Below are 27,116 nucleotides of genomic sequence, written 5' to 3' on the forward strand. Positions count from 1 at the left end.
AATGTCCAATGGGGATTTGTTACAAGTGTGTGGAGCGCACTTCTTACTCTTTTAGAGATTTTGAACTTCCCTTTGAGTGGGATCTTATCTTGGGCGTTTTTTTATGTTTTACTTTTTTGGTACTTTTCGGAGAAGACGAATCAGGGCGAGTATCTATACAGTTATTTCCAGAAAACGATCATGTGGACGGAGGAAACATGCTCGTTGAAAGAACCTTTTTTTGGGCGAGTTGCTTCATTATTGCAAGCTCACAGAAAAGCGCTACATAGACGACCAGAGAACGAAAGAGGGACACAGGCGAGTGCTTCCGTGCGAGTGCTTTCTTCTTCTGTAGTCGTCCATGTACATCATTTCTGTCTCCTCCAGAAACTTGCTCGGTCGACGATGATGGGAGTTAGATACCACGGCGATTATTGTGACTGCCGTCTAGTGGATACTTTGCGCATGCCCTACAACTCGAGCGCAATTTTGAGGAAGACTACAAAAGCGCAGTCAGTAGAGTCCGCACAGTGTTCAGGATAGGAACTGCCATTTTAACTCCGGGTGTGCACACACCGGGAAGCAGCCGCTGCATAGCGGTGAATATTGTCTAAAGCAAAACCTTGGTATGAAGGTCCATCATGGGACGAACTTGGCTAGATTGCAGTTGTTCCGTCTCACCTTTCTCTAGATCCGCGTTAGTAAAGAAAAAAAATCAAAGGATGGTTACCACTGCGTAACGCGAGATTCAGCTGTTGAGGTGTATTTAGATATATTATGAGGTAAAGAATTTGAGAGCGACATGCAAATATGCATTAATATAGACCACTCATTTCATTTTTCAGACGCAGTTGCTCTTTAAATAGCACCTCTTTCACAATCCTTGATATTTACAAAGAAAGCTTTGGGATCTGATAGCGCCAGGAGATGAGTTGTAGTAGTTGTTGTTGTTTGCCTCATAGAATGGCGCATACCCACAAGAGTGATTGACCGTATCCAGGCGGTGACTACTTTGTATTGCAAATTGCAAGCGGCAAGTATGGCATGATCTGAACAAATTTGAACAACTCAGTTTCCGTAACAGAGGTGGTTGAGGGTGGTAAGGGGGCCTAATAAGCTAAATCAATGCGACCTCTCACTTTAGTTGCGAGCGTTGGACTAATGCCTAATTTGGAAAAACGAAGTCTATGCATGTGTTTTGGGAGGTCGTCACAGCAGTGGGAGGGGATAGGAGGCAGAGGAACTATAGGCTGTCACAAGTGACGCAACTGGGTTCGGACCACTCTGCGTGCTGCATTGTCGTGATTCCTTACAGCGAGGTTATAAGTGACCTCGTCGCGACCCTTCTCCTCCTTCCATGGTAACCATACACAGGTGTTTTCCGTGGTCACCAGCCTCAGCAAGAATATTATTTCTAGCTATGCTGCCGCACTTCAGCCGTCAGTGCATTTGGCCAAATGTATGAAGTAAACTACAAATGTGATAAATCTAAACAAGCAATATTACTGACACGGTGGAGCGCGGAGGGCGAAATTCACACGCGAAAGGCGAAGCGCTCAGGTGCAGTTTCATGTGCTTCCGAGTTAAGCGTACGCGGGACACTAACCAACAGGATACTCAGAAACAGAAGTGATCGATTGCGGGCATGGCCGTCCTGCATGCTGGGGCGCTGTGAGACAGATAGTAATATAGATATATTCACAACAGCATGTCGTGCAGATATTTTCACGCCAGAATCAGCATTTCTTTTCAGAACTCAAGAAACAAAACTGTTAACTTAGGCGGTGCACACATAATATTTTCGTGTTCCTCGTTTCTCCGGCCTACCTGCTGTCAAGCCCATCTACCCGGTGAAAGGCTGAATTAAAATGAGTTTCGCAAGCCAATATCAATCCAAAGTAATCACATTAAAAATTCTCATGAAGCAGCTGATCAATGACATTAGATGCTGTTTTGCAGTGTGACAGAGGTATTCGTCTGTTGTTCGCCATCAGTGAATCTCGTCGACTAAAATAGCTGGGTTCCTGTAAAGAGCAAGCCTGCGCGCGACACACACACACACACACACACACACACACACACACACACACACACACACACACACACACACACACACACACACACACACACACACACACACACACACACACACACACACACACACACACACACACACACACACACACACACACACACACACACACACACACACACACACACACACACACACACACACACACACACACACACACACACACACACACACACACGCACACACACACACACACACACACACACACACACGCACACACGCACGCGCACACACACACACACACACACACACACACACACACACACACACACACACACACACACACACACACACACACACACACACACACACACACACACACACACACACACACACACACACACACACACACACACACACACACACACACACACACACACACACACACACACACACACACACACACACACACACGCACGCACGCACGCACGCACGCAGACAAAAAAACGTGGTGCACTTGTATTTTCCTTCAATGTGAATTGCAGCAAAACGCCCAGACGCATGCGGAGTTCGAGGGGAAGAAATCGATGTGCCCAATTTGCTCACTGTGTGCTCGAAACACGTCTCAGTCTGAAGAACTCCGGCAGCGAAAAAGGAAGCTCTAATTTAACTGTCTGCTTCACACAGTTTCGGCAAAAAACTCGCAGGCGACCCTGACATGAGAAGAGGTTTAATATGCACATATGGGTGTTAGCTGTTTGAACTGAAAGAAACTTTTTTTTACCTTCTCTAAGACAACGTGCAAAAGCTGTTTTTGTTGTAATATTTATTCCTTAGAGGTGGGCAATCTTCTAACCTGTCTTTTCTGCATCTTCCCTTGTACGTTGTGCTTTTAGCCGAAGAGAATAATTCTCTTAATTCTCAATAATTGTCAGTAAGGAGGAGACCCTTATTATGCCATCGCGTTCGAGGGAGAATGCCAATTTTAACTCAGTTATTTCTTGCCTTTCCAAACAAGTAGAATATTTAATGGACAGAAATAATTTAAGGCTGCCTTAGCCCGACAGAGGTGGAGGCAGGAACACAGAAACGCACAAGGTATTAGCTTCCGGTTTAATAGAACAATGCAAGGGAAAGAAAATGATCTCGATGCTAGCTGTCTTAAAACTAAAAATAAAATACTGCTGCAGTCGTATTGCCATCAGATGGGTCCAGCTTGTGGATATAGTGTGTTTGTTTTTCTGGATGACGCATGATCAGGTATACCGAAGGGATTTAGTCTCATCACAACTGTGGCGCACGTTTGCACTTGTAGCGTGCACAACCCGGAATAATGAATATTGGCACTGTACCGGTTGGATGAATTCAACTCGACAGCACTGCTGAGACAGATGGCATTTTTCATTATGTTTATATCGTACTGCATAGAGTGTGTTTTGATGCATCTGGTCACTTTGTTCGCATTCACTGCTCAAGTGTACCCACCAGAACTGTCATTTCAAGCAAGAGAGAATGAAATCACCATTGTGGAATTTGGCAGTATTCGGAATGGCATGGTGAACCAACTCGCGATCATGTGCAGGCAGGGTGATGGAAAACAGTAATTTTCCTGAGCCGAGCTGTCCGAGCTTATGTTCTCTCAGCAGAAGTTCGGCCAGTACACCTTAGGCGATCGACATCTGCCATGCTTTCCCCTTCAACCACCCCCTATGGCCATTCTCAGGGGCTTACATCGCCTCGCAGATATTCTTCCGCGCTGCCAAAGCAGTAGATGTCATTAAAGTAGGGTCAAGGTTATACGCATGTCTAGAAATGACTGTTTTGTGCAGGACGTTTAAACTGAAATCCTTGTACATAATCGTCATCGATCTTCAGTACTTTCCGTCTTCTGTCATTCCCTCCGAGTCATCTTTCACTTGTACTCTAGATCTGATGAGGGGAGCCGGTTTTGCTTAAGCTGAGAACGCGTGGCAACATTGTCTCCGCGTTTACGAGAAGAAACCACTTCGTCAAGGTCGATAGCACCGGACTACCGAAAAAAAAAATCAATTGCATTAGCTAGGATCGCTTTAGCAGAATCGTTTGGGGCGTAGCGGGAAGTGTATGACGGGACTCACTAACAAGTCTTCCTTTCAATAAGACTACAGCTCGCATTGAGAAGACTCGCGAACTCGGTTTCTTCCTTCCAAACAACGTATTTCAGTAAGCCGTAGGTAAACCGAACATTGATTGTAAGCTTACCTGCACGAGATCTCCGTTACAAATTGCTCGTAATAGAGCGTATTAATGACCACGAACCAGCGGCCGTCCGTATTCTTGGCCCAGCCAGGACGTACGATTCTCGTTACGGTATCACATGCCAGGGCTGCGCTGCCGTCGTCTGCCAGTGGGGGGCTCTGTAAGTGGCGCAGGTCCCTGAAGAGCTTTTCAAGAGGCCACCGCAGAAACTTGGTCACTTGGATGACGACGTCACTGCGGAAAGAACAGAGTTACAGCGTTTGTTTTTGAGCGAGCAAGCGTAAATTACGCGAGCTTCTTTTTCACTCCCATGATCCTGAGGGAACGCAGGGAGCGATTGGCTTTCAGTCCGCTCTTTGCAAACCCGACGCATCGCACTTTTGAGGAAGAAATCTCGGTCCTCTGCACTTCGTCGCGCAAAAAAAGAATACGGGATGCACTTTGCGTCCTTGGTCTTATGCTTCCACAAAGTTCACCGCGGAGCTTTCATACCACCAAGTTCCGTATTATTCCGCTCGCGTCAAGCAGCACTGCCTTTGGTATCTCTAAAATCTAACAAGACAATGCAAAGTTTTGTCTGAGTATGTCAAGCCAGGACAGCGATCATGCCACTAGGGTTCTGAGTTACAGGCATTGAGAGGAGAGTGACAGCGACCATGTGTCACACATTGCAAGAGTACGCTTTAAGCCACCCGCTCCGTGGAAGCGGCGGAGGTGTGTGTGTGCAGAGCTGCCGCGGCTCATGAGCTTATGACACCACATAGGAGTGATTAGAAAGAGCTGATGATAATGCCTTCTTGAACGACGTTTTTAATTTTCGGAACGGGCTGCTTCAAATTTGGGACCGTTTTCTACAGCATCACTTATTACGTCTGCCGTGGCAACGAGGAGAATGCACACGTCCCTTGCGAGTGCACTTGCTTCGGTGCGCAGAAAGCTTGCAGCGTGAACGATCGTCAGATCATGGACGACGGAATTGAGGACACTGGACTGAACGCACAAGACTAGCCTCTCGACAAGCGTATTGCGTAAAAAGATGCATGTGACCCTCGAGGCATACAGCTCTTTTTTCTTGCTTGCAGATCCCAGAGCAAGAAAGGGCGGAACACAAGAACAAGGAGGACAAGAGGACGTAACGCTGGACTATCAACTTTTGTTTAGAAAAGAGGCGAACCCGTATTTAAGAGGTGAATGTCAGGCTACATGACCATGGCAACCAAAAAAGGAGAAAAAAAAAACTACTGCGGAAAAAACCAAGACAGAAAGGGGCGTGACTGAAGGTCTTTTTCTTCCTCCATGTCTTCCTCCTTCCTACTCTTCCTCTTGCAAACTGTTTAAAGGCTGCTGTATGATCGTTTTTTTTTCGCATGCCCACGCGTCCTTGCGACCATGCGCACGGGCGCGTGTGGGCGCTTTGAGGATGAGGTGCTATACTATCAAGTTTGCTGCGTGCGACCGAGCGGACGACTCCGGCGTTCTGATTGACGCGCTCATCAGTGCCGCCCGTACGGCAGCACAGGCATGTACCGTAGCAAAACACGAACGTATCTTGCCGTACAAATACGCACACATTGATATTGTGGCTCACCCGAGACATGTTTAGCTGTGAGATTTTTCGTAGCAGGTAATACCGCGATCGGCTGTGATAGTCATGGATCTCGGCTCGGACGATTCTGACGTCCGCGAACGAAGTCGCAACAAACTTTGCAACACCTCAGGCGAGGTTCTAAAACAGCGGCGCAGGAAACGGTTAACGTTTGCGCTATTTCTACTTCAGAAAGTGAAAAAAGGCAACACACCGCTATCGTGACATAACTCTTTCGACCGCTAGTCGGCTGGACTCCGCTGAAGACCACCCATATATGCAACCGTTCTAACTACGATCTAGGATTTTTCCTACTAATATTTGAAGAGAGGCCCCGTTGAAAGTTACGCTATACCCTTACATGCAATAACGATTTCAAGAAGGACGACGCGATTCGTATCGCGAATTCTTGGAGCCAAGGAAACGGGACTAGGACAAGCTACTATAGGTTAGCAGTACATATTCGATCGTTTGTAATTATAACAGGAATACTCACATAGCTGAGATCAGGCGCGGGTTAAATCATCAGTTATTAAAACTAGCACACTGCAGTCTTTTTACATGTATTATAATTGCCTTTATTTTGTAGCTTTTTCATCAATCCATGCACACTTTAGTTGTCATCTATAAACGTTGGTTGTCACTGTCAAGTAGACAGGCCTCCTTGCTGTCTGCCCACTTAACTGTTATTGCAAAATATCTATTCATCGATATAAGAAGTGTGTGTCTGAATTGTGCATGTATTAAAAATTCCATATTGTAGCACACTGCTGTCGAATACGAACCCAAATTCACGAGAAAATTATGACATTCCCAGTAATTTGGAACATGTAAAATCAGTTATAACTGCAGCAGTTGCGCATTTCACAGAAGAGTGACTGTGCAACAGTGCTGATATCTCTCCGTAACGTTATTCGGTCCGTTAGGAAAGCCAAAATAGAAATAGCACAGTGGGGTGACAATTAAAGGAGCCAAGCCATCTCTCACTGCGCTGAAATGCATGGCTTTGTATTTTGCATAGTGACAGCAGGCGACCAGTTTTATTTTAGCAGTCATTCCTTTGCTCATATTGCAATGAGAATTCCACAAGCTGGAATGCAGCAGTGCAAACAAGCCTGGAGAGTTGTGCTCAAAGGCAGTCAATGGTGACACATGCAGAAACAAGCTGGAATGTTGTCTGTACAACTCGACCAAAATTCTGAAAGTGCCCTTGTGAATGAAAACAAAGTGGTTGCTTAGTACTTAGTAAAAGGCTAAAAGGCCATGCATGCCTTTTACCTTCAGTGTAAACATTACATGATGTGGGAGTTGGTAAACTGGCTTACATCTGGACGGCTTCTGGTTGAGGTTGGGAAAGAATACTTCATATATTCAAGGAAACAGGATGCACTGACCATGCATAGTGGTTATGTCAAGCACAATTTGTAGATATATATTTACAACGTAAAAGTTGTGTTGTTGCAAAATACAATGAAATAAAAAATAAGCATTTAAGTGTGTGTAGGCTATACATGCATACATCCTCTCATATATCTGTACAGTAGTATTTGAGAATTTTTTTTGACCAGAAAAAAAATGAGGGATCGTAACAATAATTCTGGTTCCCAAAACAGCAGATAAAAGTGAGCATTGTCTGCACCACTTGTCATGTATAAAATTTTGGAACGTGCTAGCTGTTATTAGCAACATATTCTGAGAAGTAAAGCTTATTTCATTGCCAGTTTGGTTTTCAAACGACCGAAGTTCTCTTTGGGCTTACCTTATGTTAAAATGACTTAGTTGTTAACCTAACTGTTTGAAGATCTTTGTCTAGGCTATGCCCACTTTTCGGCTTCATACAGGAAGCTTATGTGAATTTAAACAGTTCTAGAAGGGCTGCATGTATTAGACAAACAATTGTCAGGTTTTGTGGCCTCCTTTTTGAAAATAATGCCCCAAAACGGTAATCCTCCTCAGGGCCTTATATGAAAACTCGTGTTACTAATGTAAGGAAAACAGCAACTCTATGAATAAATTAATATTGAGTACAGGTTTGCGCTTTTCCATGCGTTTCACTGCCGTCAACACTCGCTCGGAGCGCTTAATAAACTGCGACAAAATGTCTGAGCTGGAACGGTTGAACACCACATCGTTACCGGAAAGTAGTTATGAAAGGATGCAATGCGACAACTTTTATCACATGAAATGTTTCGTATTAGAGCTCGTGCAGAAAACAAGCGGGTTCGAAGAGCGACTGTGCCGAAGACCCTTCTCTTTATGGGGGAAACTAAGCTTATAACCTCTGTCGTGCTTAGGCATTTCACTTTCGGAAGCAAGGGTCATTCAAATGTGAGAGCCCAACATTTATCGTGTGCGCGAATGTCAGCATGGTAGAATTTATTACTAGCACTGCTTAATGGGGCATAAATGGTGAGCACAGAGGATGTCGCATTTCACTTTGATTGGCTGCCGGACAGCGAAGGAAGGACGATTAGCAAGGAAGGGGTTATTAGGAGTTCCAAAGGCACGCACATAGCTGAGGAGTTGGTATGGCGCTTATTTTCTGTAAAAATAAAAACAGCTGGCATTACACAATTTAAATCATTGCGCAGTCTGGCTTCACAAAAACAGGTCTTAAAACTTTGAGAAGTGTCTCACCTCGATGGCGCATACATTGTTACCTTTTTGTTCATATATGCACTGTAGTGCTGCCCACGGCATGGATGTGCCGCGCGACGAGCGCCAAAGAATTCTTGACAGTGCTTGCTACCGAGTATTCCGACATGGCGAAACATGTACTCGTTGTAAGCGGCGCACCACTCCTACTGACCGGCGGCGTTTGCTGTGTTAGCACGCAGTACGCTAACAATCAGTGCCCGTCATCAAACGCTCATATTATGTCTCAATAATCACCTGATCCTTTCGCAAAATGTAAGGTTTTGTGTTGTAGTATGTGGGCCTAGATATAAAATTAGCCATCAGCAGCTCTTCGTTCGTGTTTTTAACACAGCTCTTTATACATCTTAAATCGAAGCTGAATATTCAAATTTCAACTTTTGCTCGGAGATTACTCCAGTTTGGTGAAGGTATCCTCCCATGAATACGTGACTGACAAATGTGAACTTCTTCCTGAGAAGAAAACAAATAGTAGACGTACCGAAAATAAATTCCAGTACAATACGTACAAATAACTAACTACATGTCAATGCTGCTGCGACACACCAGTGAAACCAAAAGACTATCGCGCCATCGGACTGCATGCGCCATCCACTACGCGTCGACGCATCTCTTGAAAGTGTTGTTGCATTAAAGCACAGTACTAAACATGACTGCAAGGCATGAAGCAAAGCACAGTACTAAACATGACTGCAAGCCATGAAGCACATGGAAAAAAAACTAACAGCTCTCCGTCTACGCGGCAATTTTTATTTTCTAGACGCGATATAGCGATCAATGTTCCTTTGAGCAGGAGTATTTCAAGGCGACAAGCTCGAATATATTATTTTTGTATGAAAAAAGAACTTCATCGCAACTTGTTCCCTAACTTTCGCACTCGAATTTTGGAAAAAAAATTAAGGAATAATAAGGCCAGCCACAATGGTCTCATGCGTTATCATTGGGCTTAGAACTTTTTACAGTGCTCAAAGTTTCTATGCAGATAGTTGGCGTCTTATTGTTTAGTGGTTTCCGTTTAACAGCCTGGTGGAAATGACTGAATTAGCGAAAAGCAGAGCACGCATGTTCTCAAAAAGCTGATGAGAGAGACTGGCTTTAGTCACATCTAGAAACGCCATCGTTGAACGCGGTCAGACATGCAGGAGATGGACGGCGTATGTTTGCAAGAAAAATAGGAAAAAGGACACAAAACCTTGGAGCCTCTCCAATTGATTGCCTACGGCTTTCGCGTGCACACCGTGAAAGAGCTCGAGAAACTTTTTTGATTAGTTCTCGTTTTGAGTTTTGTTGGAATTTATATATCTAATATACTATTGCATGATAACACTCAGCAGGCCTGTCGGCTTTTAGAATCACGGCAAAAAAGAAGAAAAATGAAGTGCCTGTACATTATGAGAATGATTGAAAAATCTAGGCCTAACTTCATGTCCTTGCCACCTCCCACCCCCTTCTTTTTTTGATGTAATACACAAATTCCATTTCTGCAGGCCCTTTTTCACTGCTTCAAAAACATGTCAGGCCTTCTACAATGCCACTCACTCAAACGAATGGCGGTATTTTAATTTTTGGAACTAAGGCGTAGGTAAAATAAAGAGCAGTAAGCGTCCGATCAATATTTCGTGAACACTGAAGTTTCGGAAATGAGATGATAGGAGGTAGTAGCTGGTGCCCTCTTATTGATAAATTCACAGGATTCGTGAAGTCTGAATCTTGGCTTATTGTTGCGATTGTGGCATTGTTATATTTTTTTTGCCTATTTATCCCCGTATGTTAAAGCATAGTTGTCGAAACAACTCATTTATTTGCACTTAAAAAACTATTTTATCCTCCTCAAACATGATCCCCCTTCCCAGTGAAAGCTGTCAAAACGTGACATACCAGTTCTTTTTATATTAAGTTTTGAATGACAGTGAACTACGAGTATTTCCAAACGCTGAGGTAGACACGTGCAGTGCCACGTGTAGATGACATCGCCAAATTATGTCGTGTGCTTCGACGTAAATATGTTTGGTGACTTTTGCAAGAGACAATTCGCTGGAAACTCTCAGCCTACGACCTATTTCTTGATGCGCATTGCTACAAGCGTATTCCGGCTGCTACGAATTTTATGCGCTGAATTCGTCTTTCCAACGAGGTTATTTTTTGTAGCTCCGTCCACATATCTGCCTTCAATGTACAATCGCCTCTTAGATTTTTTTTTCATAAACAGTGTAAGGAAACATCTGAAATGGTAGCATTGGCCTGCGACCGAATACACTCCCTGCAAGAAAAAGCAGCGCATTGGATTGTTACTTAGTGTCGGCTTAATAGCGAACGTAAAAAATTCGCTCTTTTTGGGGGCTTGTAGTTGTTCACCACCCCGGAGAACCGAAAAAAAATGTTAACATCAGTCCTCACCCCGTTTTCATGAAATAAAAATTAAAAAAAAAAACTGCCCAGGCCATTGGATCCGGAAGGATTCCCTGTGGTGGGATCTAATGCCTTAGCAACTAAATGAATATCAACTATGCAAACATACATTGGGTAGTCCTCCGTGTAGGGACAGTAAACAGCGTTGAACTCCGAGCATGGTGGTGCGGCTGGTGTTCCAACTGCGGGACCGAAGTCTTCGACCAGCCCTGATGAACTGTGATGTGTCACGTCGTGCTGACTCGTTTCGCTGGTTTGCTGCTGTATTCCTTGCTTAGCCCCTGAAGTTTCGGCATCTGAGGGGCTTTGGTGTAATGCCACCCCCTTTGGCACTGCGGTCATCCAGTGATGGACCTGCAATGCGATTAGACTCGCAGTTAACAAAACAAGCGATAGAGTTTTAACGTACTTAAACGGGGTAGACATGCGGTTAGCTGCCTGGTTAGCTCATTGTTGTGCTTTGCTGAGTCGTCGGCACGTCTGGTAATAGCAATATTAGACTCAGGCTAAGCTTTGATTGAGTTTAAGCTGATCTGATCTGTTCGCGCTGTAGATGGAAGTTGATGAAGACGACGATATGCAGTGCACAGCGTGAGAGCGTGGCAATTCAACACGAGGAGTGATCGGCTGCGGAAATGGCATAGTACTCTCGTGCAGTGGCCAGCGAAGCCTATCTGTTCGTCCCTCCCCAGTTTCGAAACTTATTCTCGGTAATACTTATTTTGTTTCTGCAAGTATCTGAGAGGCTTGAGACAGACATCAGGTTTTTCAGGGCTGGTAGTGAAGTAGCGTTTTCGCACTTCTTCACTGTCATCCCATACTAGTCAAGGTGGGAGACGCGGTGTTTATGGGTAAAGCAGTGAAGTTTAGGTTTAGTTCATATTGTGGAAAAAAAATGTTTCTTTTATAGCGTTACTGGCCTATTTGTGCATAAGGAGAAAATACGCGTAGTTGAGCAGGTAACTGTGTGCTCTATTCCGCATGGCGCGTATGTGAGTGGCTGTGAAGAGTGTTTTAATCGTCAATTACGCTTCGAACGAGATCCGACTTATTCGGCCATCCATTGCAAGTTTACACAGTTCTGTTTTGTCTCCTGAACTCCTGTTAGCAGTGCTGCAGGTATAGAACAGACTCTCTGCGCAGCGACAAACATTTAATCCCTATTTGTAGGCGGTGTTCTAGCATGCAGCGTTAGCCATTGCGCTCTGGGCCAATATGCATCTTGTGTATTTGTAGTTCTGTGTTGTTCTTCACGCGCAGCTAAGGTAATCGGCGAGTATACCCGTGATGAAAGGACACCCCTGACAGGTTTTTTGCTGGCTTTTCTGTGCTACAAATTTCGTGCGCGTCCATAAAACTGCCTATTCAGGGAATGTTGACCGAAAGGGAACTCTTTAGTTACTTAGCGCCGGGTCAGTTCGATTTAGCGGCGCATCTCAAGCGTACACTGGACTTCTGAGTTGGATTCTCTTTATTTTTAATGTTAACGTCGTTGCCTGTTCCGACGATGAAAACGATGTTTTCATAAATACTGTTCGGTATTCGTCACTCCTTGTGAGTTGATCGGCGCTCGAGCTCGGTGCGTCGTGGGTCGCGAAGCTTGACCAAAGCTGTTTCGTGATTCTATAAATGAGCACAAGAAGTTTGTCGATATAGCACTCAAGCGACGTTGAAGGGAATTGAATAGTGTGACAGCTGAATAAAGCCGATGCCGGCGGCGCGTATGCACAGCGTGCACGCTGTCTCAAGTGCCCTCCGTAAAGTTTTATTACGACCTACTTCGCAAACAGATTGTGGATTAGCTGCAGGAGTAGTTGAAGACAATAGTCCATGAAGAAATATCTTTCTAGACAGCGCGCACTCTCCTCAATAGTGTATCGGTACGGGCGGGACAGCGCGACTGCTGCTTATATAGCTGCTTGGAAAGCCATTACATGTCCCTTCCTTGATACAAGATGCAAGCGGCACTGTGCATGGGTGAATAATGTCTTGAGATTTGCAGCAAGAGAAGGTTTACTTTCGCCGTGCGATAACACGACAAGAAGCACAGGTGATACGGTCGCCTTGCTGGGAAATGCTTCAGAGGCCGTGCAGTTTACGAGACCAACTCGGTTTTTCTCGCTGAATCTATTTCCATCCTGCTCAGTATTTGATTTGCAGTCTGCATACGAAAAGAAACAAGATATTCGATGAGCGCTTGCTTACACAAAACGGTCTATTTTCTTTACGCAAACGACATCGATGAGAGCTCTTGGCCGCGCCTTCAACCACATTTATCTGCATTAGTGCCGCATACATCCGAAGTGTTCAGTGGTGGCTTCACGTTTGCTTAACACAATGAGAACTGAGTATGTCAACAAGAAGCAAGTTGACGGGGCCCAAAAATTTGATGTGCACCATGCCCGTAGCTTGCTGTGAATTGGCGCTTGCAGCGATCCGTGGGCTTCCGCGTGCTTAATTGTCATAACTGGTTCTCATAATTAACCGTGCACTGGTGGGACGAGGTCGAGGGCATAGACATAAGGAGCCGATGGTTGGTTTTCTTTCATGCGAATTGGGTGCTTTCGGAGGCACTTGCGGATAGATCAAAGCCTGGTTCAGAATTCTGGCATCTTGTCCCGCTTTATCAACTCATAATTAATGGCAATACTTACTTTAGTAGCATAACTGGAAAAAACTAATTAGCTTGAGCGAAAATTGCTGCCATCTTACGCAAGCATAATTGAGCGGCAGGGACACTCTGGCTGATAAAACAGGTACTTACTACGTTGCATAAAAAAAGCGGCATGTCCTTCAGCGTTCTAAAAATCAACAAGTATTGCACGTGTCGTTGTATCGGAAAGAGTACGCTTCAAATAAAATACTGATGGCGTCTTCGGTCTACCAAAACGTCCTCATGGGCATGACGTTTGTTCTGGAGGTATCATGTTTTCCTTTTTTACGACTTCTCCTTCACTCAATAAACGGTACTTCTTCCTCTACCACTCCTGGGTTCTCGGAATGGAGTGATCGCTCACAGCGAACGCTTCGCCTTTGTGACGTTATCTATACGCTTGCGAAAAGACCCCTGCGTAGACGGCGACTGAACGCTTTTATGTTGGTTGCTGGAACATTTAGAACAAGCATAATGGTAGACCTTGCCATAAAATACTCATTAAATCAATTTTCCACTGATATGGACTCCGTTTAAACAGTCGTGCTCCGAAAATCGGCCACGTGAAGCCAGAACCACTGATCCCCACTGATCAGTGGCCAGAGCTGCAGCACTACGACTAGATGAAGATGATTCTGGAAACGATTTCGAGCAGATTCTTCGCGCCGTGCGCAGAACCTTTTTCTTATTCTAAGCAAACTGTGAATGTGGAACTACGGGACAGACTGCCCGCCATAATGACGTATGCCCCCACGTGTAATTGAAGAGTTGTCTGGAACCAGTCAGTTCAGCATGGACTTAGACACCTTACACTCTGTTCTATATATGGACACCGCATCTGTGAAAAAGAACATGCGCTCATGGTACAAGATCTTATTGCCGCGCTTATGTAGTGCACATGAAAAGATTTAAACGTTATTCTTGTTTTAGAACATTGCCCCGTCCTCTCTTTTTTTCATGGTGCGTCTTACGCTCGAAGAGTGTACGTGGATGCATGCCCTTATTCTAGTCAGTGGTCGTTTAGTACCGAAGTAGAGTTGTTGCTTTCAGCGCCCCCATTCTACCACCCGAGTGTGCATCGTGCTACTCATATCTGTGCTGTACTTGAGTGTAGGATATAGGCCACTGTGGCCGCCGTACAGCCTGCCCGAGCTTTTTGCTTCTTTATGATCTTGACTCGTTTTCGACTACAGCACCCTTTTTTCGAAATAATTAGCCTTTGTTCATTGTTAGTGGCTGCAATTGCATGAAGAATGCAGTCTCAGAGGCAGCCTAAGGGTTAGAGATTGTGCGCGCCCAATTATTCGTAGACCTAGCTTGACTAATGAAAGCTGGGTAATCGTTGCCTGGCTTCATTTACAGAGAAACAAATGTACAACGGAGATTAAAAGGGAAGCAAGGCCTTTTCGGGGTGAGGGGAGGGGAGGGAAATGTTTCAGAGGTATTTTATTACAGTACGAGGGCTGGCAAGACTCGGGTTTCGCAGATAATGCGGTTTATGTTTACCACCACCGGCAGCTGCCAGCGGAGCGGCAGGTAGTCAGTCAAACGCACAAGTGATGTCCGGCAGCTCAAAGCACTGCATGTTCTCGTGTACCTGATGCCTGACTCGTCCAAGCGATTTGATCATCCCTCTGTCGCTGGGGGTGATTAGGGATAGTTCATAGGTCGTTCCACAAGAAATCAAACTTCCTAAATATTTCAAATTTTTAAATTTTCTCGATTATTTTATATATTATGCACACATTATTCAGTAGGCCAAAAGTTAATTTCGTTTTGGGAAAATGCATATACTTGAGAAGAAAAAAATTATAAACGACGTCGTGGCGAAGGCAGTGTTTCAAGCACAGCTCCATTCATAAATTTGCAAAGACGTAAGAATCAAAATATAGAAGCCATGATGGATATATTTTGCGTGCGAAATTTACAGGTGAAAAGTAATATGCCAGGTTTATTTCCGCCATTTTGAGGAAGTTGTCGCTTAGTAGATAAAAATTTTTTCGAAAACGACATGTCTCAAATAGGACTATTTTCAAGAATATTTTTCTCCACAAATCTAATACACATCTCCTTCAAACTTGCACAACCGATAAGCATTGGGGTGCTAGAAAGTGTGCCGACTTTCATTCTTATATAATAAGAAGTACAAGAGTATAGCTCTAAATCTGGCATTTTTATATAGGTGTTTTTCAAAAAATAACAAAAAACAACCCCAATTTTTCTTAAAACTCCTCAAACAAGTCTCTGGAATGAGATAAAAAAGAATACGAAAGAACATGTTGGATTATTTTGTTTCCAACAGTGTTATATATGCCCAAACTTGTAGCCTCTTGAGCATCGGCAGGAGAGCCTAATTAAGGGGGTGGAAGCCGCACACACGCCCTCCGCAGCTCTCGTTTTTCCCGAGATCCCAATACTGAGACCTTTTCCATCAAGAGAGAGTATACCTAATTACTTTTTGTGGACGAACACCGATCTTTTACATAATCAGGATTCTATGCCACCGCTGTACCGGTGTGCGGCTAAAAACTGGGGTGCAGCCCATAGGAATGCATGTAAACAAAAGCTCTCAATGTAATTTTCAGACTACACAGTACACCTATAAGGTTGTCTTTCATTTTAAAAAATGCCGACTACATCGTAGAAATGAACGGGGAAGTATACAACGTCATTTCAGAGGAAATCTTTTTTTTTAAACATCACAATATTCTTGCCAGAGGCATTTTACAAACCCACAATCTGTACTATAGGCTCTTATCGTCTTTTATTAATGAAGGACGACCTCATATACTCATTTTGGAGTCTCTTTAATAGGCAAAAGGTTAAAGAAAGTTGCCCATAAGTTGAGGAAATGCCTACTCCAGCATAGCTATAACCAATCCAGCATATACCAGCATAACCAATCAAAATAAATTAAATGTATTTTTTAATGAAACACGAATTAGAAAAGAAAATTAGCAACGATATGCCTGGAGTGGAACGACAAAGCGAAGGCTTGGGGACGCACACGGCTTCATAGATGCACTGTGCAGTAAGAAAATTACATACAAAACTTCTTTACATGCATTCCTACGGGCCGCACTCCCATTGGTTGCCCGCATTCGGCGATAGCGGCGCTACTGAATCCTGTTTACGTCACAGATCGATGTTTGTCCACAAAAAGTAATTAGGTATGCTCTCTCTTGATGGTAAAGGTCTCAGTCTTGAGATTTGGATTAAATTTAGAGCAGCGTATAGAGCGTTTGCTGCTTCCGCCCCTCATTTAGGCGCCCCTGCCGATGCTCAAGCAGCTGCTATAGTTGAGCTTGGATAACATTGTTGTATACAGAACAATGCAACATATTCTTTCGTATTCTTTCCCGCCTCCTTCTAGAGACAAGTTTCAGCAGTTTTAAGAAAAATTCGGGATGGGTTTTTTTCCTTTGATTTTTGAAAATCACTACCGGATTAAAGATGCCAGATTTAGGGCTATACTCTTGTACTTCCCCATTTTATAGAAGAATGAAAGTCGGTACACTTTTTAGCAACTCAATGCTTATCGGTTGTACAAGTTTGAAGGAGATAAGTTTTATATTAGAGGAGAAAAAAAAATCTTGAAAAAAGCCTCATTTGAGACGTGTTGTTTTCGAAACTTTTTTCTAGTAAGCGACAACTTCTTCACAATAGCATAAATAAGCGTTACACATTCTTTCTTACCTGTACTTTTAGCACGCAAAATATATGCATCATGGCTTCTATATTTTGATTCTTACTTTATTGCAAATTCGCGAAATTGAGCTCTGCGTGAAAATGCTGACTCTGCCATGACGTTGTTTATTATTTTTTCTCAAGAAATATTACCGTTTTCACGAAAACATTCACTGTTTGCCTGCTGAATAATGTGTGCAAAATATATAAAATACTCAAGAATATTAAAAATTTGAAATATCTAGGCAGCTTGATCTCTCGTGGAAGCACCTAAATATGATTTGGGCTAAGCACCGCCCTCCCCGGCGAGTTTCTGCTTGAGCGATAGCAATGAGTAAAGCTACGGCATGAAGCAGTTGTAACCCCCCCCCCCCCCCCCCTTTAATGTGTCTTGTTTTCATTCGCTTTCGCTACAAATGATATTTTTGGTCCTTGTCACTCTCAGCGAATTGGGAACAATGGAAAACCACAGCCAACTCAAGTGAGGAAAACGTGACAGCTTTACAGTTAGCGTTTCGTTTTTTGTCGACACTTTAGTACGATCGGAGGCAATTCATTGGGCATGAACGCGCGTTGGATTCAAGATCTGAGGAAAACTATGGCGAACATTCTTGCATTATTTATCAGTTGATTTCAGCCTATCGCAGTCTCATTTATTTTTACTACCTTTCCTTTCCATTTTTCTTTTCCTTTGAAGTGAACCACTCTTTACAATGTGTGCCAGGCAGCGAGTGAACTTCACACATCCTCTGGCACAGCAGCGTGTTTAATTTTTCCACAGAAAGAGGACAAACAAATCGCCAACGCTTGCTCTTGTTCAGCGTATGTCGTCTCCAACATCCACCACCATACTGGGAGCTTCACCCCTCGATACGTTAATTCACTCTGACAGCCGTTCTAAGAACCTGTGCGACAGCGCGGTTCGAAAAGCTATAAACCTCCGACCCCCTGACGGCATGCCATAGGGCGCGCCACGCGGGGAACGGTCAGTTCCGGGAACTGTCCGGAGCTGTCCGTAATCTGCCGAGGCACAACGCGTTGCTGTTGCTCCACCAACTTCAAACGGCCTGAAACGCCATCGCCGAGAAACACTTAGCGGGGTACCGACGGCGGCTGAACCTAACTGCAGGATTCGCTTTCTCGAGATTCTCTCGAACTAATACGGGATATTAACGTGTGGTAGTTTTTAAGTGCGGGCTTGGAGCGTAGTTCAACATTCCCTTCCATCCCTAGGTGCTTCAAAGATAGATGTGATGAAACTTTGCCGAGGGATGCAATTGTCGGCTGCAGCTACCACATTGCTAGTTGCCTGCTCATTATTTAGTTGAAACAGGCAAGAATTGCGCACAGTTTTCCGCAGAAAAAAAAACATCATGTACTGCAAAAACTGACAACCCGTTAGCTCATGCCTCGTTCATTAGCTTGAAAGGAATAACTGGTTATTTATTTATTTATATATTTATTTATTTATTGATTTCACAATACTGTAGGCAATGATTGGCCCAAATAGGTGGGGCATCAAAAACGCAAATCAGAACACCACGTAAAAAAAATCATACATTGCATGTGGCACACAACAAAATGAAATTTAAAAGATGTCGTAGGCAAGACGAATATCAATACATACTAAAAAATCAGTATAGGAAAGTCACTTCCTTTTATAGTGAAAGCCTGTTCCACGTTATAACAGTGAAAAATCGATTCAGGTGGCGCGTTCCAATTGGCTATTGTGTGAGAAAGAAACTGTGCTTAAAGGCATTCGTTTTGGCAAAAAGAGGCTGTAAAGAGTGCTCCCCACTATGACGGATCCTTCGAGCTGTGAAGCGCTTGAGGAATGAAGGGGGGAAAATGCTAAGTTTACTGGCAAAATTTTTATGAAGGAAAGAAATACGGCTTATTTTTCTGCGCGTATGAAGTAACGAGATGTTGTCTTTCATGAGCTGTCTAGGGGAATAAGACCCTTGGTATTTATGAAAAATGAGACGTACTGCCTTTCTTTGAAAGAGCTCTACTTGACAGATATCTTTCTTAGTGTGCGGGCCCCAAATTTCGGACGAATATTCAAATTTGGACCTGAGGAAAGTTTTGTAAGCCAAGAGCTTAATATTGCTAGAAGTAGGTTTTGATTTGAATCTCAAGAAACAAAGCTTCGAAAAAGCAGATGAACAGATCTGAGATATGAATGCCCCAGGTTAATCGGTTGTAAAGAGTGACTCCTATATATTTATATATTGAGATTTCTCTAATGTGACTGTTTTGAAGGCGATATTGTTAACAACGAACATTTGTTTCCCTCGTAACTCGAAGAAGTACACTCTTGTTAATGTTTAAATCCATATTCCATTCTTCATACCACTGACATATCTTGAGCAAGGATCCTTGGAGCAGTTGATGGTCTCCAGTTGGCATTCTTTCTTATATAGAGCGCAATCATCTGCGCACAGTTTTATTGACCCAGACCGTGGAATGGTACCTATTAAATCATATATATTTATATATATATATATATATATATATATATATATATATATATATATATATATATATATATATATATATATATATATATATATATATATATATATATATATATATATATATATATATATATATATATATATATATATATATATATATATATATATATATATATATATAACAGCAATGGTCCTAACACAATACCCTAAAGAACACCGGAAGTCACAGCAAGCGAGTCAGAAAGGACGCCATTCACATCAATAGACTAAGTTCACCAATTAAATATCATTCACCCATTCAACAATATACAATAGAAGACCAATTAACTGCTATATATAAAGGAACTTTGAATTTTGCGCCCTATCGAAAGCTTTTGCCATGTCCAATAAAAAACATCGATCTGTGCCGAGTTATCTAGCACTCCAACAAAATCATCAATAGTCGTAACTAGTTTAGTAATGGTTGACATACCCTTCCTGAATCCGTGCTGAGAAGATGATAGGATATCCCTTTAATTTAAAAAGTAATTTATAAAGCGGGCACGATGTGCTCAAGAAGCTTACAAGAAGTTCAAATCGTTGCTACCTGTCGGTAATTAGTGACGAGTAACTTATCCCCCTTTTTATGGATCGGTACAACACGAGCCTCCTTCCAGTCCTCTGGCAACTCACCAGTTTGAAGAGACAATGTGGAAATTTTAGCCAGATGCTCCAAGACCTGGAGCGCATAACGCTGTAAAAAAACATTTGGAATGTCGTCCAGACCACGACCCTTCCGAATATTTATTTTACGCAGCAAAGAGAAAATCCCCTCTGTGGAAACGGCAGCAACTTCGTTAGGATCGATGGATTATTTCGGCGCATCAAAACCATATCTGAATGTCCCCCGAAAACACTTTCAAAGTGTCCTTTAAAGAGTCGAGCTATTTCCTTCTCATCGAAAACAAGTCCCCCATCATCACTTGTAATTTATCTAAGACTTCCTTTTGTTATCACCAAAATTTGCTCGGATCTGTTTTTTTTTATGAATGAGGGACATTGAAGCAGACAGTTTCTGCGTTAATTCTTGTTTTAATCTCTGCAAATAGTGAGGAGATGTGGAATGATTTAACCTCCGCTTCATATGAATAATATCACGACTCACCCAGGGGTTTCGACGCTTATTTCTTATTTTCCGTCAAGGTACAAAGCTTCGGATAGAAAATAAGATGCCTTTCTTGAGACGTTCCCATAAGCTGTGTGCACCATATTCGCTAGTACACAGCGACACATCATCCAAATAATCAACAATACAAGTGTCGTGAGGAAAGGAAAGTAACTATCACAATCTTGGCGATTACTTGAACCGTGCCTTGAGGGAAGGGATGAAAGATGGAGTGCGAAAAGGAAGCGAAGGAGCCGAAGCAATGAACGTATCCGGATTTATTTTCGTCTTCTGAGGTTTCCAAACGTACACACACATCGCACAGCACACGAACATGACGTGTGTTTCGCCTACATCGAAATGCTCAAGATGCACGAGTGCTGTCGGTGCCAGTGGATGTTAAAGAACTCCAGGGGGAGACTGTCGGCTAAAATCCAGAAATCAGAATTGTGGTCCCTCCCTGAAAATCAAGTTTGCAATTGAAGTATTGGATCCAAATCAAAGTACAGAGTATTTCACCACAGTGTAGTTGTGTGCGACCACAGTTTGGAATGATTCGAATTAATGAACGCTTTCCATAAGTTACGAACGAGCAAAACTGCGCAAAGATAACGGGACGAAAGGCACACACGAGCACAAGCAAGGCGCAGCTTGTGTGCTTATGCGCGCCTTTCATCCCGTTCTCTTGGCGCTGCTTTACTTGTTCGCTTCAAATGAACGAACTGGCCCGTCAGAGCATCCTACATCCATATATCGCGCGGAGAAGCCTAAACATGAGCCATAAATTTCTGATCAGAAATGATCCGATGTCTTTTCCTGTTCTTTAATACAAACGCGCAGTTCCACGAATCCACAGAAGGCAGCACTTCTGACTCTGTATGCCGCAGCGGCATTCAGTCAGCTGGGCGTCGAACTTTTATTTTAGGTGGAAATTTAGACAGTTTGTATCCAGACTACTGTTTCACGCCGCGGACATGTGTGCAGCATAATGGCGTCTTCTGAATAATTTTAGTTTATAGGGCTTAACATCCCAGAGCAACTCGGGCTATGAGAGACTCCGTATTGATGCGCTCCGAATAATTTCAACCTCCTGGGGTTCTTTAAAGTGCACTGACATTGCACAGTACACGGCTCTCTAGCATTTCGCATCCATCGAAATGCAACCGCCGTGGTAGGGATTAAACCCGCGTCTTTCGAGTCAGCAGCCGAGCGCCACAATCACTGAGCCACCGTGGCGGTTCTTCTGAATAAAGGGTGGTTCTATCTTAAATGGCACTGCTGCCATCGAGAGAAGCTAGTATTAAGCGCCTTATACGAGGAAAAAAGATCGACTCTCGCTTATATTACACGTTTATACGCGAGGTTGCAATATAATTAGTATTTAGGGGCAACAAGACATACAGAAAACTAGATTAAATACAGTTTGGGTTTTGTTGCGGCATTGGTGAGCACTTAAGAGATCGTCAAAAAAAGAATAGAAACCATGCGAAGAGACAAAAAAGACCAGCAGTTCTTTAAGAGGGTGGTATTTTCTTACACGGCCGACCATTCCGCCACATTTTTCAATACATGGCTATGTAGTTAGCGATATGAGCGAGCCTACTGTGTAACAAGACAAATAAAGACAAAATGAGTAGGCAGAATTGGTCAGCTATTTTGGAGGTTCTCCCACACCCTTCCTGCTCGCGTTTAATCTCATGCTACACATATGGCTGTGTAGCAGTAGAGAACGAAAATAAAATTCCACATTAAAATGGGTGTGGTATAACGATTTCTTTCGTTATAACTTTTTTTACAATATTCTCCCTTTTTGTCAAGCTCTATTTTTCACTTGCGAGCAGTACATTCGCAAACTGGCTGTGGCATCATCGGTGCACAGCGCGGCCTCCTAGCTCTTTCGGTTATCTTTAGGTAGCAGCCGGTGATTTAGCATTTTAGATACAGACCTCGATTTACATGATTGTCGGCGGATTTTTTTTTTTGGGGGGGGGGGGAAGGGGGGGTGCAATTTTTTTCCCCGGACTTAAATGTTTAGTTGTCTAATAATCTTTGGGCTTTGTACCGGCCTATCCCGTTCTGAATCATACCTAACTTCAAACTGGGGACAGAGTACTGCTACAGTATGCATGCCCGAAACTATCCTAGTAGCACACAGTGCTGTTCTTCCGTTCCTGATAAACTTGCCCTTGTAGGCCCCGCTTCCGACTTGCCTACACGTGTAGGTGCTTCCTTTTCTCCGAGCAGTTTTGAAATTTCATGGATAGATGTGGTAGAGTAGACTTTTCCCGTTGCCAGGCAGAAAAGCATATTCAACAAAACTACACTACGAAAGAGCTGAGTTCAAGAAGACACGAATATTTTTCTCGGAAACGGATGCATTTCTTTGTTTCACGGCATTACATATTAACGTCACACTTTGTTTTCTAAGCCCGGCATCGTTTTACAGTATACCTCAAGAATAGAAGAGCAGACTGGAAATTCGTGACGGTTCTTCAGGGAGAGACTTCAGTATGAAGACAGCAGTGTGCTGTAACAAAAATAACTGTAACTGGCTGCAGCTTTAGATGACTCCCACTTACTGTCTACTTAGACCTGAGTCCCCTGACAATGGCAAATTCTTTTTTTTTTCATCACAAAAACCGAACAGCTGACAAAATTACGTGGCACAATGGCCAGGTATGACTAAAGAGCGCCATGTAACGGTTAAAATGTCGTTGAATCAGTACACAAAAATTACTTTCTGACACTAAGCAAAAGGAGCAAACAAAAGCGGGTACGGGATGCTGGAGCAGATTGCGGGTTCGATAGTGGCATGACGAATGACAGTTTAAAATCTGATTGCTTTCATCTTGCACGTTAAGTACAAAAATGGTTTTGGAAGGTGTGATTGTTGCTTGTGCTACTGCCGGACCATCAGAAGGTTTTCAGTGCTTTTTTCTTGTTTGTTGAATTTTTTGAGAGTTTTTTTTAACCTTCTCTAGGAATGCAAAACCAGGCCCAGAAACAAAGACGGAGCGCATGCCGGCGGAATAGCTTAACTCACCATATAGCCCAACCACAAAGACTGCATGCTTAGAAAATAAGATTACAAAAAAAAAGAATGCATTGGCGCTAACTGCTTCTGATGATTATTAGCGTGGCCATGCGGGCGCAGAAACACTCATTGACGTTTAAGAAAGTCATCCGCCGCATTGAAAATGCCGATTTATAAAATCGATCATCCCCGAATAACCTGCTAATTTATGAGCTCCACGAGCGACCAGTGGTTAATAAAGTTTTCTTCTTCGCATCCTTTGCTCCCTTTCCTCAAAAACCCAGCACAACTTCTTGGCTCCGTATTCAATATATTGTCCTCAATGCTAGAAATTAAATTGGTTGCTATCGAACGCTGCCGCAGGTTCGGCGCACAGAAAAAATGAGAATGTCGGGTCCGTTACCTACAATTTGCTCAATATCAGAACAACATTATTTATGTAAAAAGTTCTTCTGATCTCAAAAAGCCAGAAATCTATATAATCAAAGATTTATTTCTTCGTGTATTGCAGGTGTATAAAGCACTGTCGAAAACTTCTGTAATTATTATAAAAGACACGGCTAAGTTGGCATCAAACGTTGCCACTGGCATAGCAGAGAATGTCATCTGGTACGCTAAGGACAACGCTCAGGCGTGCTGCTTTCACGATCGGGTGCTTGGCGTGCTTATTTCATTCCAGTGTTGATGATGGAGCGGCGAGGTTAATTGCACTTCTCAAGTCCAGTGTTTCATATATATAACTTTTAATTGCGAGGAAACTGTGGGATTTTGTGTGACGCTGTTATGAACATATTGATTGGAATGGTCTAACATTCCTATGCGTAGCAAAAGCTTACTTTTTCGCGCCGAATGGTTAGGACTGCCATAGAAAACCAATGAAATCCGTTTTTAACAATTATTGTGAGACAACGGTAGAATATTGTGAGATACTTTTGTGAACATATTAATGGCAATGGTCTGACCTTCTGATGCATCGAAAATCTTGCTTTTAATGTTTGTCCTGCCCTCAAATTGAGTTAAGACTGCCATAGAAAACCTAGGGGGTGCTTTTTTGACAATAAATAGCAAAAAACTAGAAGCGACCCCAAAAAGGATCTGCGAATGTTTGGATTGCTATGGACGATATGCGAAAAAATTCTGTTCATGACTTTCCGTTAAAAAATGCGCTTGTCCAGAATCTGCTTAAGCTTTCTGTGCGGTAAAGCAAGGCAGACGAAGAACTTTCTTAAAACACAAAATGGATGGTTCACACGTGTCCCATTAACAAAAACTCTGAAACTCGTGTCGATGAAGCAACTTTCCGGGGCACGTGTTTCACCCCGAGGCGGATTTTTTTCCTAAACACCATTATCGGTGCTCAGCTGGGCCGACTTGACTATGAAATGAATACTAAGGAGGGAATGTATGTTGTTAGCTTTAGGCTCTAGCCTCAAGCATCATGCGTTGGGTTTCGGTGCCTTTTGCCGTAAAAAAAAAATAAACACGGTACAAGGCATATGCATGAATATTATATGAGCCATGTCTTCTAGCAGACATCAAAGAAAGCGCCGCACTTTTCCTCCAGTGTCAATATTACAACTCCAGCTAAAATATAGGGTTGAGGCGGGGAAGCCAATCTTCTTTAATATAATTTCCGTCTGCTCCTTGAGCTAGAAATGTTCTTAGGTTGTCGCAACAGCGAACTTTCGAACGCAGCAAATTTGTTCGCAGAACGCGTGTGCAGTTTCTACGACTCTCAACAAGTCAGCTCAGATTGCGCACTATTTTCGTTACTCCACATTTTCTCCAGGATCCAATCTCGTGCAGTACCAAGCAACACAAACTTACCCTGGCAATAGCAATATCTAACGCACCGCGCTATGTTTCGCAAATACACAGTTATGGTTACAACGGTGCTGAGTGTGCGGGCCATACCTGAAATAGGCGCCGGTGTCTCTCATCGTCGACCGCTTGATCCACCATGTCCTGGGCTTGCCACCGCCAGAGGTTGGGCCATCCGAAGGGCGTTTGGCTGGCGTTGTAGAGTGGTTCCTCCGCAGGAAGTCTCAGCTTTTCCCATATCGAAAGTGCTGGATGTGCTTGCGTGACGGAAGGCTTTTGATCTCGTTTTTTGCTCCCAAACAGGTTAATCAGACGGCCTCGTCTTCTCCAGTTCACGCGCTCTCCTAACGTTATCATCAAGCTCGTGCTTGCGTTCGGAGTTTGGTCACGTTCTCCGTCTTCGGTTCGGTACTTCGGCTTCGCTTTCGCCTGGAAGGATTTCGATGGTGATGGCGCCGTTGAAACTACGTTCAATGAGTTGACTGGCGTTCCAGTATGATTAGGAGAAGTGCTCGACCTCACTTGGGGGTGAGACAGGAACGAATGGGTTGCGCACAGCAGAAAAGCCTGACAAAGGGAAAAAGAAACACAGGCGCTAACACACATGAGGTTTACGACCGCATTTTCTCCACTCGGGGACAGGACGTCTGTCGCCATTTGTTATGATTAAGTAATTAGGGTTCGCTAAATAAGAGAAGTATTCTTTGCTTATATTTTCATGCCTTGAATACAGATGGCAAGCGCGAACGTTGCATACAGGGTGACAGGAGGATCGCTCCCGACATGGCGATCCGTCGCTCTTAACAACAATCCATAGCACTACGACACGCCGCCGTATTCTGACTGAGCAAGGAGTGAGGGCAAAATGTACAGCTCCTGTATCGAAATTAACGTTGACGCCGCGCTGAACCTTACGGCACAAAAGACAGGACGGCGTCGCTTTGGCTTCGTCGATATAACAGTCTGCTAGAAAGCGCGCTGTCGCATAGGGTTCGATCCAGGGACTTTCCTATTTATGCATTATTTTTTCCAGCCTCGAGGCTAACGAAATTTGCCTCTTCCTTTCTCTTTACTCGCAGACAGTTTTTTCATGATGTAATTGGATAGACGACTGCTCCGCATTCATACAGGAATGAGTGAAGGATAGCAGGAATAAGATAGTAGGAATAGGAGCAAAGACATTTTCGCGGCATATTCATTAATATTTGCCAGTGAGAACTACTGCTCCGTTGGTATGACTTTTTGTCTTATGAACCGTTCACAAGTGAGTGTCTGGGAAGACAGCACATTCTTAAAATGTCCGTGCCTATAGCAGGGTATGCGCCGCGCTGCGAGTATAGACATAGGGAGCACAGGCGACACTTCATGGTGCCGTAAACTTCATTCCTGATTTCTTTGCACG

General features: G+C 43.5%; 1 protein-coding gene across 1 annotated transcript in view; it reads right to left on the minus strand.

Moving 5' to 3' along the window:
• Positions 1-27,116, minus strand: part of LOC144114619 (uncharacterized) — a 46,468-nt gene that overhangs the window by 6,394 nt on the left and 12,958 nt on the right. Inside the window, exons 4-6 of the mRNA XM_077648477.1 lie at positions 25,808-26,281; positions 11,008-11,252; positions 4,253-4,483 (exon numbers count right to left, since the gene is read on the minus strand). Coding sequence (XP_077504603.1) covers positions 4,253-4,483; positions 11,008-11,252; positions 25,808-26,281 — 950 coding nt within the window. The remainder of the gene's footprint in view (positions 1-4,252; positions 4,484-11,007; positions 11,253-25,807; positions 26,282-27,116) is intronic.

Source organism: Amblyomma americanum, chromosome 1 (assembly GCF_052857255.1).
Source record: "Amblyomma americanum isolate KBUSLIRL-KWMA chromosome 1, ASM5285725v1, whole genome shotgun sequence".
NCBI classification, from domain to species: Eukaryota; Metazoa; Arthropoda; class Arachnida; order Ixodida; family Ixodidae; genus Amblyomma; species Amblyomma americanum.